The sequence below is a fragment of the Mya arenaria genome, chromosome 11 (genome assembly GCF_026914265.1).
Source record: "Mya arenaria isolate MELC-2E11 chromosome 11, ASM2691426v1".
Classification (NCBI taxonomy): Eukaryota; Metazoa; Mollusca; class Bivalvia; order Myida; family Myidae; genus Mya; species Mya arenaria.
The window spans coordinates 57013601-57039487 of NC_069132.1; the positions used below are offsets into that span (position 1 = coordinate 57013601).

The window sequence follows — 25887 nt, forward strand, 5'->3', positions numbered from 1 at the left end:
TACCTTAATATAAATATAGTCTCGATGACTTTATTTTTTATTTGTATATGTGTAAAGTATTTTGGCTTAATCACGTGTGAAGCCAATCTCGTGTATTCGGAAGATTAGTGTTAGCCTAAAGCAAAAATGAAATGTGATTTTTATAGTTCCATCTTATATCCTTTTTTCTATTTAAGCGTTTAAGTTACATATGTTTCGTAGCTACGCGCCGCCGTTTTCACACATTGTGTTCGAGAATTTGGGGCCCGTATAATAAATCATCTAAGTAGACTATAGTATGTATTTTATGGACACATTCTATTACATAAAGCTTCAGCTAATATTTTTAATACAGATACCCTAAGTTCCTTTCATTTAAAGGAGATTGTTTTGTCACAACGACAGCGATTTAAATCAATTCACGGATATATCGATATAATTTATACATTTCCGGTTCCTGTCTTGCGCACGTCGCAAGATACGCTTCCTTGCTGAACCAACTCCCTAAACATATGCATCCTTAACCAGGTAACGCGCTGTCATTTATCGATGGCCCATCATACAATATGACCAAAGGGAGTTTACTCAAATTCACGAAAAATTGCATTGACACAATTACGCCCCTTATTAAATATTTGTAAAGAACATAGATATACAATTTTTGAGTGGTTGTGTTGTTTTGTTAGAACCTTCCAAAAAGGGTCGAATGCTTTTCAGTATGTTGACAATGACTTTCTATCACTACTACATGTGTTATAAATCAGTATACCGGTCATTGTTAAGTAAATGAACAATTAAGGTAATCCATTTCTTAATTAAGATGCGATAGTATATTTCATATATATTAACTTCGAGATTAATTCTCGGTTATAATCAAAGAATATTGATTAACCATTCTATTAGTTATACATTTGTACATGTTTTAATAAAACCACAATGACGCTTCTGTTATAATATGCTACATTAAAGAGGTGTAATAAAACAAAACAAAAATCTACAATTATATAGCAGTTTTATTGATTTGTTTCTTGAATAAAATATTATAAATTAAAAAGATACAAAAAAAAACTCTTGCTGATTTTTTTTTAAGCATTTGAACTCAAAGTGTTACCTTAAAATGAAACTTTACCAGTAGATTGTTCGTGCTTAAACATCGGTTAAAAATCACATCGCACAGAATCGTATGCTTCATAGCATTGTTTGGAAAAAAAGCAATTCCAAGTTTTTTTTTCACAGTTGATAATGTTTTTTTCTTCTGATTTACTGTATGGTGCAGACATCTCTGCTACCCAATCGAAACAATTCGGCCATCTCTGGTAGGATCGGGATAGTCGCTTATGTTGGATAATGGCTGAGGTGTTTCGATTGTGTTGCACGCAAACTCTACATAATCTCTAGTATTTGAATAGCTCAATCATAGATCTCATCAATTCAACTAAAGAGGGCTTAAATCGAAATAATGAAAGCATCAACTGATATAGAGATCTCTTCTTATTCAGTTGGAGAAATCTATAATTCATTTGAAGATATCTTCAAATCAACTGACTGGAAAGACTTTCCAATTGACCCTTCCTATTAATTTGGAGATATCTTCAAACCATTTTAACATATTGGAGATATCTCACTATCATCATTCTATATTGTGTAGTTTCAAATTTAGCCGATTTTTAGCTCTCAACTAGTGAATTGAACTGACCAGTAATAGAAAAAGAGTTATCTTCAATTCAATTATGGATAAGAATCAGAATCAGGATCACATTATTTTATTTGGACTTAAACAATAGTTTATCATCCATAGACATGTTAAACAATGTAATAACATAATTATGAATGTCGAAAAAGAATACAGGTATAAACAGTATATAGAAATGTTGATTTTTATACATCACATAATGAGTTAGCACTTTTATCAATTAAAAAAAAAATAAATAATGATAATAATAAAAACGCAATAATACGAATTCCGAAACAGTCAATAAAATGAAAACTTCATTTAAAATAGAGATTTAAAATAAGGTAAATAAACGAAAGGTAAATATCAAAAATTCTAGATATGATATTTTAATATACTTTCAAGAAAATAAGTACGGATTTGTTATCTACAAATCATTTGTTTTCCTAACATATTGAAATTGAGCTCTCTTCAATTGATTCCAAAAGCTCTCTAATTCAATTAGCAAGAACAACAATTGAATTGTTGCTATCAATTATTATATAAGAATAGCAACTATTTTCGGCATCAATTTTGATTAGAATTTAAATGATGTAAAAACCGCAGACATCTCAAAAATCTTAAAACGTATAGCATGTTTATTGAAAAAAACTTTCTGACTAAAAAAACAACAACATATTAAAACAAACTTCGCTCCATTTGGGAATAATTTCAGCATTCCTTCTACTAAAGTCAGATTTATCATTTAGTCAAATATTCCAATAGTTTGAACCAATCAATTAAATATACAATTAAAAACATATACATATTTGAAGTATGTGCTGGTGCACAATTTCTAAATTAGAACCGTACACACTGCGATAGTTTCAAGTGTAAGGGAAGTAACTCGTTTTGTAAGACGAAAAGTAGCTCGACGTTGTTACTTCCCATAACTCTATTCGTTAATTGTATACAGTCAGGTAGTTCGTTATTGGTCCAAGGTACGGTGTCTTTTAAAACTAAAAAATACCAAACTATGCAGACATTGAGGTAAGCGACTCATAATCCCGAAAACAATGTTTCGAAAACATATCTAAAATGAGGGTAAACAGTAAGACAATGTTAAAACCGTACGGCCGATTGAAGTGCCAGCGGAGGAAAAACTGTCTTGTTGGAATTTTATTGATAAAAATACATAACAAAACGTATCTAATTTAAATATGAACAAATACTTTTTCATAAGTTAAAGTCATTTTGTGGAAATGAACAAGGCCAGGAACACAGAAAACGTATAATCACAGTTTGCTTGCAAGAGTGAAACAATTTCCCGTTAGACAGACCTCGCTGTACTCTGTGTGTCCGGACACTCGAGATCCAGCCCGCTGTCCATCGTCTCCATTTCCGGTGCCGCACCGTCCAGCACGAGCCTTTCCGCTTCCGATTGTCCTGGCGCAAGCGCGGGGTCATTTCCGGGACTTTGCGGCTTGGCGTCTATTTGGTCGGACCCACTCACATTGGCTTGGCCTTCCGGTTCTTGTTGCTTGCGGGTCCTATCCGCAGAGGCTCGGGCGATAATCCATGATTGGCTTACATCAGGTATTTCTTTCGGCGGCTTCGGGTTCCACTCTTGATTACACAGGTTTTGAAAAGTCTCCCAATGGGCTTTAAGTAGATTCGCAAACCCAGTAAAAGGCTGAACCTTCTCTGGTTCCCACTCATGCCGAGTCGTCAGGATTTTACCAATCTTTATACGCCGCCGTTCCATGCGCTTTTCATCGTCTAAATCATTTCTAGTGGCTCGCGTTTGCCAGATCTCGTCCTGTTCAGGCGTGGTATTGTCGTTTTTCACGAGATCTAGTTCCACTTCAAACCAGGCTACAGCACCATCTATCGTCAAATCGAGCGGAACTGCCCCTTCTGGGTCGTGACCGTGCGCGACCTGTGACGCGAATATTTCGTGCGAGTTAGAACACAGGTCAGAGAAATGGTTCGGTGAGTTATCCCAAATGTCGTCTGCCAACTCAGTGTCAAACTTAGACTCTTGTGCCCAAGGTTGGAACACGAGCGGGTTCGCCATGATGGCCGGCGGAAGTGGAAATGGTTCAGCGTTGGGATCCCTTCCGGCTGGCGGTAATTCATTGCCAACGTCATGTTTTGGATATTGCTCCTTCCACCTGAGCAGCTGGTCCCGGAAGTCGGATACAAAGTGCTCCGTTTCCGTTTCGGAAACTTTGAGTTCCTCGAGCGCTGCGACCACACCCTCCAGCAGACTTGCAAGGTAAATGTCACGTGGGACGGGTACGTGAGTCCCGATGTGACACGCGGCCAATACAGCGCGCAGCTCTCTCCTCGTGACACCGTAGTATCTGGCCTTCAAGGGCGGGTAGCTGGTAAAGCAGTCGTACTCAAAGTATTCTTTACCCTGATTCAATCTTTTCTGTAATATAATACATTCATTCAACATGACTTAGGACAGACGTTAACTAGCCTTGTAAAAATGTAATTGTATCCTTGTGTTTTTTCTCCTTTATATTCATGCTTATATAATCAACATTCCTGTACATTTACCGAGACCAAATATAGCAGTTAACGTTACCTAAGAAAATTCGATGGACAATGTTCAATTATAACCTACCATGTCACAGGATGTTCAACCCTTACTCCATTCTTTGTCATAAACGAGTAATTGAAACATTAATTAATAAATGAAACATTTAATATATACGTAATGTATTTATACAGTTTCCGATCATACTAACGCAAGGCAAATGTTCATTTAAAAACTTACACATACAATTGTCACTCAATCCCATGTGAACATATATAGATGGTTTGCTTTGTTGGAATGGCAAAACAAAATGCTTTTAAACATTTCAAGCATTTTTATCTTTCAGTTTTGTATCTTGCGCTTATCTCAATTTAAGTGTATACATGAATAGAACGCAATTATACTGATATAAAAGTAAACGATTTTCAAAAACCAAAAAGGTTGAATTCTCCACTTACCTCAATTATGGGATACATAATCGTCTGGTTGTAGACCTTTGCGCCTAACCGGAACCATTCAGCGGTCCCCGCTGTCTTGTTGTGTTCCACAATGTCTAATACCGTATATTTTGGGACATTTTGACTAACTTCCATCTCCGGGATAGTCAGAGGGTCAAAACCACGCTCTACTCTTTGTTCTTCTTCTTGCTGTTCAAATTCAGAAGAGTTCACAATCTTTTTTGTGTCTTGTTCGTCTCTTCTGTAGTTTCCAGTTATAAATGTTTCTGCTTGTAATTCATCATGGCTTAGTTCTGTTTTACCCACAGTACCTCCCTCTACATCACCCGCTATGTTGTCTTCTGCTTCGTGCTTTGTGGCGTCATCTTTATCTTCAACGTCATCATTCTGCTGAAGAGTCACCACTTTAGATACTTCCTGATCTTTGATATTTTCATTCTCGTCTGGTTTACTCGCTGGGGCATTATTACTCTCAAGAACCTCGTTTTCTTTACCAAAAGAGTCTTTACCCTTTTCGCTCTTGTCATGCGACTTATGACGTGACGCGTGGCGCCTGCTGTCGTCCGATGAGGAAGACGAAGAAGACGAAGAAGACGACTTCCGCTTCTGCTTTTTTCGTCTGGCACCACTGTTCGAAGAGGCGGCGGACGGGGAGCGCCGGATATCTATCTCCTTGACGGCCGTAGAGGAGCTTCCGCAGCCCATCGTGGTAATGTACTGACACAACCTGAAGCGAAAGAGGAGATTTGTTGACAATTATAACTTCACTTGGTCAGAACCGCAAGTTCTTGTATTTCTTTAATGTTTTTTTTTATGAAATGAATTTTCTTCCTTGTCTTTATCAATTTAATACAAAGACCGTGGCCGTATCTATACCCAAAGATTAGCTATACATAATTGGTAAAATTGAATATGCGAAATCGAACAATATTCACAAACTTATTGTGTATTTCGACCATGAAACGAAAGTTTCTCTTCCCGCAATTCTTAAAGAGTGAAAAATTGCAAGGAGTTATATAAAATCATATTAATATGAAATAATACAATAAAGTTACGAACATAATAAAGATTTGACAACAACACAATTTAATATATGTATATCTCACCAGGTAATCCTCTTTAACTATTTAATACTAGTACCAATCAATCGAAGCATTTTTTTGCAGGCTATATCTTTCTCAATATAATATTGGCAGCGTAAATTATATTTAACCAAACCTTTAAATCAATATTTAGGTACATGTATGATATTGATCACTGTATACCCCATGTATCGCGGTATATTTGATAGCTTTTCCTATCTGTCTAGTTTTGTTATGCTACACTGTGATAAAGCACAAGTAGATTATGATTAGAGTATGGGTTTATTACAATATTAAAGTTTATAAGAACAACTCAATGTGGCCTAATGTCTTTGTCATTTCTATAAGGCTACCGTGGACATTGGACTAGCCATTGGACATTTCGCGTACTCGTTTCCCTATAGTTGGTTCGCTAAAAAAAAAACTTCCTATAATTGCTTTTTTAGTATTGACAGCCTGTTGCCAAAACAATGCTAGAAACTTCTAGTTAGTTCGATATCGTGTCAAGTGCGGGTTAAAAATAAGTTCAATCATTTAATTTGTCCGGGTCATAGATTTGACATTCTTGCTTCAAATTGCAAAATATGGAGAAATTTATTGCGAAATTAAAAACAAGCATTATGTTTAAAACTAATGGTTACACATGTATACGTTTTAAAGAGCATTTTAAGATAATTCAAACGCGATGACAGAAAACTGGCACGCCGTTGTTTTATTTCATTTTTTAACACTTGAAGTTTTGTTACACTTTGTTAAGGTTAACCTGCTACATAGCATCAACGTGGTGATAAAAGTGATGCCAAACAGTGCCAAGACGCTTTTAACTTCTCGTAAAAACACACATTGGCATTTAAAAGCAAAGATACAAAGAGCGTCCCGCCAGCACACCCCCTGATTCCGCACGACGTGGGGACGCTTGACTGTCACGAATAAAGAGCGATGTTCCCTAAACGTTACGCAGTCCAGGTATTTCATCCCGCTGTTATGGCAATCAACATAAAAACACAAGCCACCTACTGGAGGGCGAACTTCTGACAGCTACTTAATGAAATTAATAACTTATTACAAGTATTTACAAATGTTGAAAACCACCATTTGACTGACAGCAGCAGAGGTTTCTGAAGAGAATGTAAACACAACGGATAAATGAGTGATGTCAGTTTCTCCCTCAAGTGCATCGTAACAAGTGAAAACCCATGCTTTACTTTTTTGTTTCTGATCCTGTGTATCGTATTCATCTAAAAATCGTCTGTAAATTGTCTTTGTCACTCGGCACAATTCTGTGAGAATGGCTTTAAGGTGTACGATACACAAACATGGGGATTTTGGGATGCCAGGGGACATGATAACGAACATTCTCAAGTCCAAGTCTAGACTTAGACGCAGAAAAGCTTTTCATTTAATTAAAAGAATCATTTTTATTCCATTTGTCTAACAGAAAATAAATAAAAATAATTGGTACAAATTCAAATTGTAATCAAAATCAGCAACTGCCATCATCGTTACACAACTAGAAGGGACGTTTCAATGAAATGAAATGAAGATTTCTAGTTTCTAGTTTTTCCACTTGAGTCTGAACTCAGACTTGAGACTTCGATACCATTGGAAAAAGGAAAATTTTGAAAACCATGGTGCACTTTTGGTGCTTTATTTAGTACTGGAGAATGGACAGTATTAGGATTATGGAGTCATGTACGCATACTGCGACTTTGGCTGTTTTTTTGTTTTGTTTTTGTCAGAATCATGTGAATTCAGCCGCGTATAGGCTACACGCCTGGCCATGGTGACCCATTACTATTTTGGCGTCATTTCAAAGGGTTTAAAGTGCAGAAAAAGAAAACACCAACAATAGGCATAACATAATATAGTAAGGAAGCTTTTTTGGGGGCTTGGAAAATTTACACAATAGGTCTTGAAATGTTAGTTTTCAGTAGAAATAAAGAGCAGAAGAATAAAACAGGGGCGGGTCTAGGATTTGCATTAGATGGGGGTAACTTAAGGGTGTAACCTTTCTGAAACTGAAATTTCTTAGGATTAAAAATATTAGCAGGAGGGTTTGGGGGTACGCCCCCCCTAGAAAAGTTTAACCATTTCTGTGCGGAATGGTGCATTTTGGTCGTATTTGATTACTTTTTTCTCCTTTATTGTAATAAAAAGTACAATTGGACGATTTTTTTGGGGGGGGGGGGAGGGGGGCGCCGGGGGCCCTTGGATCCGCTAGTTATTATAGCTGTGGTCATTCATTTTACACATAAGTTATTAGCAAAAACATCCCTTAATTGACACCAAAATTACATGGCGTCATCAGGCGTCCAATTCAAAATTATGGTTAAAGGGCTTGACTACTAGTGGGTATGATTCCTTAATTTGATTAATGGGGCTGAGAAACAGAGATGTAATCAGCAGATATATGCCTTGACGCTGATTGATACAGTCGCTGATTTAATATGCGTGTTTAAGTGCTTCAGAATTGTTATTTCAGATAAGTTCATTACAGCAATTTAGAACAAAAAGTTTAAACAATGTTTGTACGTTTACTAATGGTTAAAGAATGTCTGTATGTTAACAAAATATTAATGGCTCGGTGCGACAGTCACTGTTTATATCTACCGCTTCAACTGATTCAAATCAATAACGGTTTTCTGATTTATTTAAGTAAATTCTCATTGGACAAAAACAAAATATAATGTTGACCACTTATTAAAATATCATACGTGAAATGTACTTATTATAAGATGATACCTTTCATGATATTAAAAACATCAGTATAGCGTATAGTGCCACATATTTTATGATTCATAGAGATAAATCAATCGATGTATACTCATAAAATAAACAAATACTACATAATAGACATACAGCATGAATCAAAGTGCCTATATCATGAAAACAATACAAACAATGCGTTCTCGCTATATTCCGTCCAGAAATCTTTTGTTTTGAATTGTTATATTCTTTCTCGGTCTGTTCCCGTTTGGTCCGTTTCGTTTCGTTCTGTTCTATTCAAACCTTTTCATTCCCGGTATGTTCTTTCATGCCCTATTCCGGCCGTCTCATTATGTTATATCCCTTTTCCCGGTCGGTTCTGATTTTCCCCGTTTATGTTTTGTTCTATCCTTTTCCGTTTCGCTGCATTCTGCCCCATTCTGTCAATTTCTACAAATTCCCGTTTTATTCCGCCCCGCCATATTCTTCTTTGTCCAGTTTCGTCCCGTCACCTTACACTCTGTTCTGTTCTGTTTCACCCGTCCCGTTCCGCTACGTCCTGTTCCACCCTTTTCCATTCAATCCCGTTCCGGTCCGCCCCATTTTTCCCGTCTTGTTCCGTCCCGTTATGTTCCGTTCTATTATGTTACGTCTCGCTGCATAAGGTCACATTCTGTTAACTTCTACACATTCCCGTTTTATTCCGTTCCGTCTTGTTTCGTCCCGTCATCTTTCGCTCTGCTCGGTTCTGTTCCTCCCGCCCCGTTCCGCTTCCGTCCCGTTCTTCTCCGCCCGTTTCTGGTCAGGCCCGCGCAGTTCCGCCTCGTCATGTTGCGGTACATCCAATTCGAAGCGACTAGGGACATCATAAGACAAGAGAATGCTTTGGGCGGTATTAAATCAAGTAAGACTAGGCCTTCTAGGAACATCATTAAACAAGGCTTAACTATCAAAGGCATATCACAGCAGAGAGGAGAGTCACCATAACACACATCAGGGGTGGAATATTGGCGGCATAAAAGGTTACACTGGACACATCATTACACCAGGCTAGAATAGAGGAGGAATTACACTAGGGTGATACGAGAGACATCATTACACCAGGCTAGAATTGGGCGGAATTACACTAGGGTTATACTAGTGACATCATTACACCAGGCTAGAATAGGGGTGGAATTACACTAGGGTTATACTAGTGACATCATTACACCAGGCTAGAATATGGGTGGAATAACACTAGGGTTATACTAAACACGCCATACCATGCTAGAATAGGGGCAGAATTACATTAGGGTTTTACTAGACACGTCATAACACCAGGCTAGAATAGAGGAGGAATTACACTAGGGTTATACTAGAGACATCATTACACCAGTCTAGAATTGGGCGGACTTACACGAGAGTTATACTAGTGACATCATTACACCAGGCTAGAATAGGGCTGAATTACACTTAGTTGATACTAGAGACATCATTACACCAGGCTAGAATGGGGCGGAATTACACTAGGGTAATACTAGAGACATCATTACACCAGGCTAGAAAAGAGGTGGAACTACACTAGGGTAATACTAGAGACATCATTACACCAGGCTAGAATAGGGCTGAATTACACTAGGGTAATACTAGAGACATCATTACACCAGACTAGAATTGGGCGGAATTACACGAGAGTTATACTAGTGACATCATTACACCAGGCTAGAATAGGGCTGAATTACACTAAGTTAATACTAGAGGCATCATTACACCAGGCTAGAATAGGACTGAATTACACTAGGGTAATACTAGAGACAACATTACACCAGGCTAAAATTGGGCGGAATTACACTAGAGTTATACTAGTGATATCATTACACCAGGCTAGAATAGGGCTGAATTATACTAGGGTAATACTAGAGACAACATTACACCAGGCTAGAATGGGGCGGAATTACACTTGGGTTATACTAGTGACATCATTACACCAGGCTAGAATAGAGGTGGAATTACACTAGGGTTATACTAAACACGTTATACCATGCTAGAACAGGGGCAGAATTACATTTGGGTTTTTCTAAACACGTCAAAACACCAGGCCAGAATAGGGGCGGAATAACACCAGGGTTATACTAGAGACATCATTACACCAGGCTAGAATAGGGGCGGAATTGCACTAGGGTTTTACTAGAGACATCATTACACCAGGCTAGAATAGGGGCGGAATTACACTAGGGTTATACTAGAGACATCATTACACCAGGCTAGAATAGGGGCAGAATTACACTAGGGTTATACTAGATACGTCATACCAGGCTAGAATAGGGGCAGAATTACACTAGGGTTATACTAGACACGTCATAACACAAGGCTAGAATAGAAGAGGAATTACACTAGGGTTATACTAGAGACATCATTACACCAGGCTAGAATAGGGGCGGAATTGCACTAGGGTTTTACTAGAGACATCATTACACCAGGCTAGAATAGGGGTGGAATTACACTAGGGTGAAACGAGAGACATCATTACACCAGGCTAGAATAGGGACAGAATTACACTAGGGTTATACTAGACACGTCATACCAGGCTAGAATAGGGGCAGAATTACACTAGGGTTATACTAGACACGTCATAACACCAGGCTAGAATATGGGCGGAATTACACTAGGGTTATAACAAAATATTTACACCTCAACTTCCATTCCTTAAATGAACTGCCTTTTGGCAATTGCGTTCATTAATCGATGAACGCAACATCTTCGGATATGTTCGGATCGCAATTCATCGCATACCAATATACATGAAAACTATTAATCTTGTTATTGTTTGTATTGTGTCAGCAGGTCCCGTAAAATATAAGTCAACCTTTTTAGAAGTGTTAATTTATTATATTTTAAATATATTGTAGTCATAAGTGTTTAAATTTTACGTTTAAAAGTAAGTTCAAGTGGTTGATCTTTTCCCGCGTTATTGTGACGTCATTTGAAAAAATGTTTCCGGTTACAGTCGGGTCGTTCTATTTACAGAATGGGTAAGAAAGGATTAATGAATGGTTTTCTTAAATGAAATGATGTATTTTTTTAACAATTCTTGAATGAAATAAGGAACCATTGGTGTAAATCTAAGTAATGAATTGCGGGGTTGATGTCATTATCGGGGATATGAACGCAATTGGGCTGGTCAAAGTACACTTTGACCAGCCCAATTGCGTTCATACCCCGCTAATTACATCAACCCCGCAATTCATTCCTTAAGACATCATAACACCGGGCTAGAATAGGGGCAGAATTACACTATGGTTATACTAGACACGTCATAACACCAGGCTAGAATAGGGGTGGAATTACACTAGGGTTATACTAGGCACGTCATAACACCAGGCTAGAATAGGGGCGGAATTACACTAGGGTTATACTAGACACGTCATAACACAAGGCTAGAATAGGGGCGGAATTACACTATGGTTATACTAGACACGTCATAACACCATGCTAGAATAGGGGCAGAATTACACTATGGTTATACTAGACACGTCATAACACCATGCTAGAATAGGGGCGGAATTACACTAGGGTTATACTAGACACGCCATAACACAAGGCTAGAATAGGGGCGGAATTACACTAGGTTTATACTAGAGACATCATTACACCAGGCTAGAATAGGGGCAGAATTACACTAGGGTTATACTAGACACGTCATAACACCAGGCTAGAATAGGGGCAGAATTACACTAGGGTTATACTAGACACGTCATAACACCAGGCTAGAACAGGGGCGGATTTACACTAGGGTAATACTAAAGACATCATTTCACCAGGTTACACTAGACACATCATTTCACCAGGCTATACTTAAGACATCCTTACACCATGCTAGAATAAGGGCGGAAGCCGGAACTACTCCAGGCTTTATTTAAGACAATATAACAACAAGCTATTCTAGATACATCCCTACACCAGGTTAGAATAGGGATGGGATTACACCAAGCCCCAATATCACGAAAATACTCAAGTCAAATCACAATCTCAGTTTCAACTTTTTTTTATATTATATTACAGCATCATATGATTCAAAATTGTAAATGTTTTACCCTTTTTAAAATTGCATTCTCTAAGTCAGTGTGTTATTAAAAATATTTGTCAATATTTAAAGAAAAAGAATTATGAGCAAAAATTGTACTTGAGTCGAGTTTATTATTTTTGAGTTTTACTCAAGTACATTTTATGCTGCAGAAATATTTTTTTAGAATATTGAGCAATCATGTTAATCAACATAATGCATGTGAGAATGTACTTTAAAAACAGTAAACATTTGTAAGTTTGATAATGTCATACTATACTGTAATGTCGAAAAATGAGTTGAGATTGAGATTGATAGTTAGATTTTACTTAAGTATTTTCGTGATATTGGGGCCAGGCTATACTAGAGACATCATAACACCAGGCTAGAAACATTGCGGATTGACAATCAGGCTATACTAGAGACATCATAACACCAGGCTAGAAACATTGCGGATTGACAACCAGGCTATACTAGAGACATCATAACACCAGGCTAGAAACATTGCGGATTGACAACCAGGCTATACTAGAGACATCATAACACCAGGCTAGAAACATTGCGGATTGACAATCAGGCTATACTAGAGACATCATAACACCAGGCTTGAAACATTGCGGATTGACAACCAGGCTATACTAGAGACATCATAACACCAGGCTAGAAACATTGCGGATTGACAACCAGGCTATACTAGAGACATCATAACACCAGGCTAGAAACATTGCGGATTGACAACCAGGCTATACTAGAGACATCATAACACCAGGCTAGAAACATTGCGGATTGACAACCAGGCTATACTAGAGACATCATAACACCAGGCTAGAAACATTGCGGATTGACAACCAGGCTATACTAGAGACATTATTACACCAGGCTATACTAGAGACATCATTGCACCAGGCTATACTAGAGACACCATAACACCATACCCGACTTTAAATAAAGATTTTTGTATCTTGTATCTTGTATTACAGTAGGCTATACCGAGCACGGAATTTGACTAGATATATCATTTCATCAGGTAAGACCGTGCTTTGAACGCAATCTATCCGAATTAAATCGGTACGAATCACTGTTATCTCCCTTTTAATGTCTTGATTTTCACAATTCAATATACAATGTATTAAAAAAGGACTCGTACAAAGTAGATCAACTTTTCGTAGTAAAATAAACAAAAACACTAGTATTCTTGGTGTCAGCATGTACGTACAGTGGTTTGTTGTTGCTTTTTTCAAGTAAATACCTTTTTGCCGCTTTGTTTGTTTTGTTTTTGAAACTTAAACGCTTACAAAAAACGCCGCCCTAATAGCCCATACTGGTTTTCGATCACTATTTTCCGCTTTCGCGTTTGCCTCCCTTTAATATGTTCATTATTTAATTGTTCAAGCATTGTACCTTATTCGATTAGGGACACCCGGCTAGACTCTGGGCGATATAGCACCTAATTCGATTAGGGGCATCAGGCTAGACTCTGGGCGACATTGCACCTAATTCGATTAGGGGCACCAGGCTAGACTCTGGGCGACATTGCACCTAATTCGATTAGGGGCACCAGGCTAGACTCTGGGCGACATTGCACCTAATTCGATTAGGGGCACCAGGCTAGACTATTGGCGACAATACACCAGATTTAAGGCAAGACTTGAAAAGGGACATTAGATCATTGGGTTGGACAAGGGGGTCAAAGTACACGACGACGACGACGACGACGACGACGACGACGATGATGATGATGATGATGATGATGATGATGAAAAATCAAAATTCGTTCAATTCGTGTACCCTTTCAACCAATGTTTCGCAACCAAAACTAGCGGCGTTACCCGACCATGAAGACTATTTTCTTCAATTACTTCATATATATGTTACCATGACGATTTGATATGTTTTAGGATTGCGATTTAATTTGTTGGAATCGACTCCACAGCAAGGAATTCGGTTATAATAAAAATAATAATAATAATAATAATAATAATAATAATAATAATAATAATAATAATAATTATTATTATTATTATTATTATTATAATAATAATAATAATAATAATAATAATAATAATAATAATAATAATAATAATAATAAAAAAAAAAAAATAATAATAATAATAATAATAATAATAATAATAATAATAATAATAATAATAATAATAATTAATAATAATAATAATAATAATAATATGCGACGGAAACATATCAAAATCGAAATCGGCCAAACTTCCACACATACAACATGATAAGAAATAGGGCCGTTTTTTCAATTTCTGGCTTGAAACGTGACTTTGGAAATGGTGCATAAAGTTTAAATAGTTTTTCCATTCTAAAATAAGAACTGGGCATTAAACTGGACACATTTTTTATCGCTTTTATTTGCATTTTTTTCATTCAACTTCAGCACGGATCATGTTGTCACTAATTTGTATTACATTAGCTTAATAGAAGCATTTGTGCTTGGCTGTCTTTAATGATGATGTCCCTTGTGAATATCCAGAACACTCACTACCGGATAATGTCCTTCGCTAATGCGAACTGCTTATTATAAACAAGTTTACCTCAAAACCCTCCCTAGACTCCGTAATATATTTTCAAGTACTTTTGTTAATTTAATGTCATGTTTTTAATTAAGATAGGATGACACAAGCATGATAATTAAAATGTTTTCTGTCACGCCGATCTGCACGTGAAGCGGAATTAAAAGCACGTGCAACAGGTTAAAATGAACGATTCAAAAGACGTCGTGATAAAATCTAATCCCATGGTAATACTGTACTCGAAATAACACAACAGTTATAATAGAATGAAGAAATAAACTAATACCATTCAAAATAAAACGCATATGTATTGTTTTTGGTATATGGGGAGGTGGAGGATTGTGAACAGTTTCAAAGTCTTGGTAATTGGTAAAAAAATATGTACTCTTTTTAAAGTTATACAGAAAAAAGAAGACACCGAAGTAACTGCGCAGCCCGATAGAGTCCTTCTCTATGGCACGTTTTCTGTGTCACCCTACGCTTCCAGGCCAATGTCATCAGAAAAAAAAAATCAATCTTTTCAAGGCGACAGAGGAGGGCTCTTGGTTACTAGTCACAAGTTACATTTCGTTGTAGATTCGAAACTCACCAAACATTTGTCGAAAGCATTAACTTTAATCAGTGACAAAGTGCTCTATGGAATACAAACAGGAAAAAGAGGTACTTTGAATTATCGTTAGTCCACAAATGAGCTTAAGGAAATTAAGGTAATTGGACAAGATTGTTATAGTTTTGTATTACAGTTTCATAAGTCGAGTAAACATTTAGTCTCTTATGAAACTCTTATTTAACTATGAACCGCCAACAGGATTTATTTATAAACAGTGAAATCAATTTTACCTATAGGGTGCAGAAATATGGGGATACGGTAACTAAGATGTTATTGAAAGCGTCCAACTGCAGGTTTTAAAGGGACTGTACACCAGTTTGGCACCAAAAAAGTTTTTCTCTGTAACAAATCTCAGGACAATTATCTAATAGAATGTGTTACGCTTTGATATCATAATTGTAAAAAAAGGTACCAAAATGTAAAAAAAATATTGTGTCGGAGACCGGGTTCGAACCCGTGTTGCCAAAATTGCAGTCCAGCGTCGTATCCACTGAGGTACGACGGCTTACTCTAATCGGGTGACATAATCAATCTATACACCTACCTCGGTAATATCATGTGATAACACCGACTAGCCAATCACGCATAAGGAATGAATTCTACCTGGTAGACATACCCAGTAATCTTTTTTAATGGATAAATACGAAATAACTGCTAAACTTAAATAAATTATAAACTATGTGGTACTTCAGTTAGTAAGTTTCAATGCATTGTACACATCGATGCCAAGTTTATGTCAGTTTTCGACAAGTTTCTTTCTTTTTTTCGCTATTTTATCGTACGGAGTACAGCCCCTTTAAAGTACGGTAACAACCCAGCGCCAATTATTCTTCGCTATAGAGACAATATATAAATAGATACCGTAGATAGAGGAGCAACAAATAGTAAATGCTAAATTTCTTCAACTTACAGTTAAGCGTAACCTTGAAATGTCTATTTAAACAACATGGTATTACTACCAACAAAAACAGGGAAATGGAAAACTACACAATTCCGCCTGGAAGTAAATGTCAAATATGCAACAACCTAGGTGACGAAAATAAATTGTATGTGAATGTCTCTTTCTTGACAATGAGCGAAAGCAGTATATTAAATACGAACTAGAGAAATAGCTGAATAGGATGTAAAAAGGCTGTGTAGGTGAATGCATTTTTTATCCAACGCATAATACCATAATTTCTGTTCGAAATGAACATTACTAGTCAGTCTCTCTCTCTCTCTCTCTTCTCTCTCTCTCTCTCTCTCTCTCTCACTCTCCCTCTCTCTCTCTCTCTCTCTCTCTCTAATTGTATTAGAAAAATATATTAATCTATAAAGTATTAATATCTCTGGCACAGATTATATATATTATCAATTTTATATTTAGATATTCTAATACGTTAACATCATATAGTTTCCATAATTCATTTCAGCCTACACTTTTTGTGTCATATAGAAACACCCGACCTGTATTGGGAATGCTGGTCCAGGATATCTTCTTGGTGTTTGTATTTTTGTACGGGCCAGTGCAATGACAGTCGAGAATTTTTCAATTTTTCTGTTCATTAATATTACGTAGATCGATTCTGACGAATGCACCAACAAACACCAAATAAGTTAAGTACAATTTTGACGACCAACAGAAAATAGAGCGGTTTGTGCGGCCGATGTTTCGATTGCTTTTTTTCTGTATATCGCCCAAATTAAACTCGAACTTATATTTGATGTTTGCATTTTGTGTTGGCCAATGTCAATCGAATTTTTGTGTTCATTAATTAAACGTCGATTCTGGCATATTTATCAACTAACACCAAATAAGTAAAGTCCAATCTCGATCGTATTCCGCAATATGAAAAAAGGGGAAATAAGGTCATTGCTCTAAATCAGAGAAACTTGGTTTGTTGTCTTTGTACTATAAAAAATGTCTTTGTCATTAAACCCGAACCTGTTCGTAATAACAATAAATTCCAAGCTCACTGCTTGACGCAGCAATTAAAATAATCGCAGATAAACGTTTATATAATACCCATACTTTTTACGTGAGTTCCCGCGGTGTTAGAAATGAGTAAATGTGTTTTAATGATCAAATTTTCACAACCAGGCATGCTAAAGTCGAACGATTAGACTCCTAGTAAGACACTGCTAACTTTTTTGTGTGAGAAACCGAAGCACTAACTGCACATAAAGCCGCAGATTCAAGTTCTCCGCCCGCTAAATAAAGCTCTTCTGAAATGTCGGATATATTCGAGAAAGTGGTTAAAGGGAGGTAACTATAATTCAGCGATGCGTGTTTGCAATTACTAGTTACCTCCCATTGACTATGAAAATAGTCATTATATACCAAATATCTATTCTTAATACATTTTATTGGAAATATTGATAAGAATGTAATACCAGTACTTATAGCTAAACTAATGTAATAATCGAACTCACCCATTTTTCTAAAACCTTTTTTTACAGAATGGTGTAAAAGACACGATCTTAGAAGTGAATGTTTGTATATTCCATCATTTAACTTGTCACCATTTATATTAAATATACATTAGTGTAACTAATTAAGCACGCAAATAAATCCGTTCAATCCTTGAAAATATACACATATTCGTCAAATATTTCTCCCCTTATTACGTGACTAATAACATTTTATAGATTTTCCACCATGTTAAAGCTTTATAATAAAATGTTTTCTTTTCTTATTGCTAAACCAAGGGAAGGTTTTGTTTCATTGTTCAAATATTATATTTACATAAACAATCGGTGATTTCTTACAACAGAAGAAAATCGTGCATAATCTTTGTAATTTATCGAAAAAATATCGCTCAAAGGGCGAAAGACAATAAACATGACTGGTCGACATTCAATAGCTATACTAGTTTACAAAACTGTCGGTATTGATTTCATATACTAGTAAACAAAGGAGATTAATAAATCATTCATTTTTGAGCCTGCGAAATGTGTTTTGTGGGATAATATTTTGCGAGGTCACATTTTACACACACTTGTGATGAATGAAATGTATGGCATAAGAGTTTGTTAAAAAAGAGGGTTAACTTTGGGCCGATGATTTAGAACTTTTTAACAGTTAACAGCGCTATTAACCATTCGGATCTCCTCTGCCATCGTCCATCGAACACAACCTCAAATGTATATGGACGGTTTTCATATCAGAAATCTTTACATTTAACTACGCTGCAAGTAGATCGCGTAGTAATTTCAATTTAGCAGTTAATGACTTTACTCTTGGGAGTCTTCATTATGTATGCAATAATTCACTTCATTGGCAATCAATTTAAACTAAGATATACTACATATATGTTAAAACACTACAATTAATTATGTTTACTATTAAAAAATACGATTTACTTCTACTGATGTACCGGCACACATCCGAGGTTGAGTTCGAAGGAAAATGGCCAAGGAGTTCCGAATGCGCTACTAACGTCATCGTCATTAACTTTCAAATCTTTACTGCTCTGGAAGTTTTATGGATACAATTGTGAGCTGAAATATTTGGGTTTTTTTAACGAGATTGGAGACAACTGTTTCAGCTGTACTTGTTTGATTTGAATACATGAGCAAATTCTAAATATATTTCACATTTAAAAGTGAACAACGATCTCTAACAGTCGCTCTGATGTTATTGTTTCGAACTTGCATCACATTTTATTACTTTTAACCATGTGTTGTTTTGTTTCTTATACCAACTCAAGATCGCAAGTTCTTCTATATTACGTCATTTTCTATAAAAATATATGTAAAAGATATTCCTAAATATGAACAAAAATGTTTATTATTATTATCTATATACCGTCTTGAAAGAGCAAACCTACCACGAAAATAGCACTAAAAGTAACTCACAAAATTCAACATGTTTAAAGTGAAAAAGTGCATATATATTTATATATAGCAAAAAAAGCATAGGGGATAGGTTTTATCATGATGACAACAATGGGTAATTATAACTTGCCAAAGTGCTTTCAAAAGATTAAATTACTATCAAAACGAAAATAAAAATACGGAATGCTCTCATATTATACGACTATCTCCTAGAAGCAAAAATAAAGTTAATATTAAATAAGAAAGCCCAGTGGATAGGCATCATATTTCTCGCCCTGCCCTCCATTGACATTATCCAGTCTTGAAATCGGATAGAATTGTAATCATTTTATGCCTCCTGATAAAGAGATATTCTCTTTAATTTCAAGACAAAAAGAAAACGCGAGTAAACAACGGCGTGTCGTATGGGAAAATAAACAGATATAAATATTTCCACATGCTTGCTAAATTATCAAGACATAAACTTTCATTTTATACCGGTTTATCATTGCGCTCTCGGCAAAACGAGCGATGCGGAGAAAAAGACGGCGTTATACGGAGAAGTAGAGTGAGTTGGCAACGTCGCGGACAGAAGAGGGTAGCGGGAACTCAGCAACTAAAAGATAAAGTATAATTGTTTGTTTCAGTATAATATAGAACTATATTCCAACGAGTGAACACTGAAACAAACATGTTTTATATAATTATTATTAGTATATGCCTAAAAAGGAGCAAATAGTCATTTAATTGAACTTTTAAAGAAAAAACGCGCCAATTTATATGCGCATGTAACGTCATTTCGGAAATGACGTCGTTGAATTTGCGTACCAATCATGTGTGCGCTGACGTTTAATTTGAAAATATGAGCGGGCTTAAATTTCAAAACAATATCAATTGATATTCTCACTGTTTAAAACAGTGAAATATTGTTTATTTTATTTCACCGCAAAAGTTCTATAAACCGCCGGAAAGCATGTAATGAAATGACGTTTTTCAGAACGCTGACTCTTAAAATAGTTGAGTATTATTTGCTATGCAAAATTCCTGTGAAAATGAAGGAGAATTCGGTACTATAAAGGGGAGTGTGTGTGTGAATGGGCGAGTGGGGGGGGGGGGGGGAGGGTTAACACCATCAATTCTAACGTCCTTGGGATTTTCCCATGATATACTTGTTTATGCTTAAGTTGTCTATTTTCCAGGTTTTATTGTAAGTATTAAAAAGCAATCTGCCAAAATACCATGCATGAAATCATACCAGAAATCTCTATTTAAAATTGCTCCATGATATTTGAAATTAGTAAAACAGATAACTATTCTTTATCAAACACCTGTCATATCGATCTTCAGGTGTCGTGTTGTTGCTGTTGTTCTTTTCTTCTATTTAAAAAATAAATATTTTGTAAGATGAAAAAATCGTGTGTGTGTTTTTCTAAAATAGTTGTAATATAAAAAAAAATGTTATCTCAAGAAAATAACTTAAAGTTCACTAAGCACAGATGACCATGTGTTATCTTCCTTTCCGTTTCGTATAATGTTCCGTTTCAGGTTTTAGCAACATAGCACACATTTTCCCGCCGCACGGCCCACATGTCATACGCTACAGAGACCACGTTGCTTCAACACATGCTACAATTAATAAACAATATTCTTTGATAGCGAGTCTCGCAAAAATAAGCAATTTATGGAACCGTAAATGAGTACTTTTATGATAAAAGTATTATTATAGAAGTATTTATTTTGTTAACAATACTGTGTATGATGACCTTCAACCTCAGGGTCCAATAAAGCAGATACATACCAACCTGTCGGCCTGACTCACCACGTGGGTGTAGAATCGGAAAGATTTCCATGGGAAAATTATCAACAGATAATTAATGGCGTTTACTTCAAGTCTGTTTTTCTGACAGCTATATCAACATGGTTTGTTTTATTTAAAAGGTGATACAAAACAAGATAATTGCCAATTTGGCGATTTAAATATTTTATAATTACAATACAAAGGGAACTACATAAAAATGCACAATATAGTCAAACCCCGTTGGCTCGAACTCGCTGGCTCGAATTCATCTTTGGCTCGATCGACATATCAAGGACAAATGTCTTTATATTGCAGGGAAACAATCCCGCGGGGATCGACTGTACTCAAAAGAGCTTATTAACAAAGAATCAAAGGTCAACGAAGGAAACATAATGCTACAAACACAGAAAACACCGTTTATAAATAATTGTTGGGGGTTGTACCTCCTAGAAATGATCTTTAAAATATACAAAGCGTCGTTTGTTTATAAATGTTGGGGTTTTACGCTTCAAAAATACAAACATCGTTTATCCATTAAAGCTGTGGTTACCGCTTAGGAATGGTCACAAAAAATACAAACATCGTTTATCCATTTAAGTTCGGGTTACCGCTTTGTAGTGGTCACGAAAAATATACAAACATCGTTTATTAATAAATGTTGGGGTTTTACCTCCAAGAAATGGTCATAAAAATATTCAAAAGTTCGTTTATTGATGATATTTAGGGTAAGCGCCTAAGAACGTTTATATAACACACAAACAACGTTTACCAATAAATGCTAGGGGGTTACCGGGAAATACAAACAACGTTTACCAATAAGTGCTAGGGGGTACCAGGAAATACAAACAACGTTTACCAATAAATGCTAGGGGGTACCGGGAAATACAAACAACGTTTACCAATAAATGATAGGGGTGACCGTGAAATACAAACAACGTTTACCAATAAATGCTAGGGGGTTACCGGGAAATACAAACAACGTTTACCAATAAATGCTAGGGGGTTACCGGGAAATACAAACAACGTTTACCAATAAATGCTAGGGGGTTACCGGGAAATACAAACAACGCTTACCAATAAATGCTAGGGGGTTACCGGGAAATACAAACAACGTTTATTAGTGCACGTTGGGTAACCGCATATAAAATATACATAAACATCATACAAACATCACACAAACATCGTTTATCAATAAATGCTCGAGTTCCGCCTGGGAACGGTAGGCGAACACTTACTAACCCACGGGATGGGGGAGTCCACAGGTTACATTAAACTTACATTACATGGTTATTAATTATATATTTTATTTGATAATATATGTTATAAATGATAATACAGTCTACCAATGACATTTATATATCCTGTATAGTAAACAGCATGTTTCGTATATTATTATAGGACCAATGCCACCTATAAATATTTATTGAGATCAATCATGCCGAATGAAATTCTGATAAAAAATATTTAAGTATATCAATAAAGTCCTCGTTAAAATGTATACAATTACCACGTAAGCATTACCTGAGATTCATCATAAATAAAGGTCCCAACCCGCGCAATTTGGCAAGAGCTGATAAGCCACGCGCTTTTCAGTTCTTGGAGATTTTATTATTTAATCATATGTCTTTGGCACAAAGATTTTTAGATATCACTGTAAAACTATTTCTGTGAGAGGAAAAACGTCGTTTTTATGAAAGAAACGTTTGTCCGGGGCAAAAAATTATCTCTAGAACGATGGCTATCGAATTATGATTTATTGGGTGAGCAACATTAGCGCGTGCAATACAGCCTGTGTGTGTGAGATAGAAGATTTTATTCATTTTTATTTATGCTTATTTGATAACACAAGCCAGGTAAATTGGCAGCAATTTCATTAGTTTGTAAGAACCTGAAAATATTGAAATATTGGTGAAACACATGCATACGACGAACAGCTTGCATGGGGTTGGCAATTTAGTAGGATACAGAAAATCACGAGTCCTTCAAGTACATATGTAATTTTAGGAATTCATTATTATATTTTCCAAAGTATGCAAGGCAAGTAAACAATTGTCACTAAGGTATTTGGTATCCCCGGGTTGCTTATCTAGTAGGGGGTTTATACCAGTTAGTTGTTTACTCATTATTCAATGATAGTATTCCAAATGTTTGTTTGACTTCCCATATTGCCAATTGTTATTCTGCCTCGTAAAATATCATGTTTGGTTAGATTGTGTGCATGAATCATGCAGAAAGTACTGCTGTAGTCCATGATGGCCCCCATGCCCTTCCGTAGTTGATTATTATCGAACATTTCAAAATCCACATGTTGTTTTTTCATATTTAAAGGGACCAGACACCAGATGGTCTAAAAATCGGTAAATACAGTATTTCCTCAAAACAAGCCTAGAATTGTCAATGCGCGCTAGTTATGAGGCCGAAGATGCATTATTTTACTTGATTTAAAGAATAAATGCAACAATTTTGTTGCCGTTTCATCTAAGTTTCCCATTTGAAAAATAGCGCATAATGGTTTCCCATTTTAATTCAAATCTGATTATAAGTAAAGAAAAAAACATATCGACGCTATTTTTGAACTTACTTGGAGTTATTTGGTAGACAACCTTGGTAATTTTCGAATTGGAAAAGTGCGCAAAAACTGCGAAAGACAGAAGTGTTGTACGCGATATTATACATCAGGAAGTATGAGATTCAATGCGTTGTACACAGCGATATCAAGTTTTTGACAATCTTCTTTTTGTCTTGCAATTGTATCATCTTGTGTCTAGTCCATTTAAATGCTGGTTCAGAGTCAGGTGACGAAAGTGCAAATCTATATTTCATTGGTTTCTCTCTCTGATATCAATGTTAACGTAGATATCAGTTAATAAAGAATACTGAGAGGTTGCAAAACACTACTTGTACGGGTACGCGTAAGTGCAGACTACTTTTTGTGCATTACGTCATCAAGGTATGTGTACAGAGTAAAAGCTTAAAATGACATGTACAGATTCAAATAAAACCAAAACCAGTTTTATCGTGTGTGTTTTTTTAACGAAATCCGAAACCGGTCTTGAAAGTATCGAAACCCAAACCGGAGGCGGTTTCATCGGTTCGTTCCTTCCAAAACCTAGTTTACTTCGAAAACAACATGGCGGAAAGTTATCAACCACGTTTGTTGAAATTCAATCTTTTTTATAACTGTGCCTTACAATGGGCAAATGAGCTAAATGAAAAAGGTACTATTAATAATAAGAAATAATGGCTTCATGTAGTAGCACCGCCATGTTGTTTGACCTGCCCACAAAACCATGCATTTGTCACAGTTTCTTTAAGCAAAACTATCAAAACCGGTTTCGACACTTGAAATTGAAACCAAAACTGAAACTGGTTTGGTATCAACAAAAACGCCCTTAGTGAGCCCATGAGCCATGATTGCGAACAGTCTTAAGTCTGAGTTCAGAGTCAAGTGACAAATCAGCAAATATTCATATCATTGTGACTTTCTTTCTAGCGGAGTTTTGATGATTACAAATGCAGAATTTGATATTAAACTGTTAGTTTAAACATTATATATTTTAAAACGACTGTGAAGCAAGATATGTCACTCTCGTTGGCACGATGTTGCGCGAGAGTGTGGTCTTGTGAGGGAAACCAGAGTACCCGGAGAAAACCCACTTGTCTGGCTTGGTGACTATAAAACTAAATTAAACTATACTGTATATATTTATGAACTGTATTAAGATATTCGATATTGTTCAATTGTTCTCATTTATTTTTGTATAACGAATGGAAAAATGATTAGTATATGTACTTGCAATTTAATAAAAATGCTTTTCTGAGTCTGAGTCTACACTTGGACCTGAGACTGTTCGTAATCATGGCCCCCGGCAGTACACAAGATGGAGTTTCTCATATGACTTCTAAACTCAACAGCTACATGTACATATATGTGTATATGTCCTAGTAAAGGTACATGCAACCCCCTTTACCTTTTACCTATCCATATACGCTCAGTACATTTGCCCTTTGGAATACTGGTCATGAATATTAAAGACACACTTAGCTCCTATGGTGCCCGGGTTTCTCATATTTCTTTATCAATAGATACACTGTTGTAGCACGCATAAAAGTATCACTTGAAATTCAATCACTTGGCTTGGAATAATTTCTCAGACTACTTCACCATCATCTTTTAATCATTCAACCATCTTTATCTTACTACCAACTTTCATACAAATTACTCAAATCTAGATAAATCAGTTCAGCTGTCCCAAAATGTTCCGAACTAATTTACAAAAACAAAACACAAATTAAAATAATAGAAGTGTGTCCACACAAGTTTTGGCGTGATACGCTTATGTTCCGGGAAAAGTCAACATGCCGCGCGCATGATACCCGCGCAAACGGAGGGCGGTCTGACAGTCGTACGGGCCGCTACAAGACAGAAATTGTGTTAACAAGGTCATACAATATGCTTGAAGTCGCCGATAGTTACTTAATGATGTTTCTCCAGTTTATATATGACAGTCATAGGTTGATGTTATGTTTGTGTGTCCATGAAACGTGTTTGTGCGCACGTGCACATTTATTCATGTGGCAACTAAGTACAAGGAATCGCGCTTATGTTTACATTGTTTGATTTTTTGCTTCGTCTTATAACAGTAAACTTGATTCGTTTTTCGCTGTTTTTGTGTAGACAAAA

General features: G+C 36.2%; 1 protein-coding gene across 2 annotated transcripts; it reads right to left on the bottom strand.

Moving 5' to 3' along the window:
• Positions 1–1726: 1726 nt before the first annotated feature.
• Positions 1727–18300, bottom strand: LOC128210007 (uncharacterized). 2 transcript variants are annotated; one of them, XM_052914303.1, is made up of 3 exons: positions 18023–18300; positions 4637–5363; positions 1727–4067 (listed from the first exon to the last, which is right to left on the bottom strand). In XM_052914303.1, the coding sequence occupies exons 2-3, from the start codon at positions 5339–5341 to the stop codon at positions 2961–2963; spliced, it is 1812 nt and encodes a 603-aa protein (XP_052770263.1). In that variant the 5' UTR covers positions 5342–5363; positions 18023–18300; the 3' UTR covers positions 1727–2960. The 2 variants fall into 2 exon arrangements, with proteins under 2 accessions (XP_052770263.1, XP_052770262.1); XM_052914302.1 differs by lacking the exon at positions 18023–18300 and adding an exon at positions 5743–5867.
• Positions 18301–25887: the final 7587 nt, after the last annotated feature.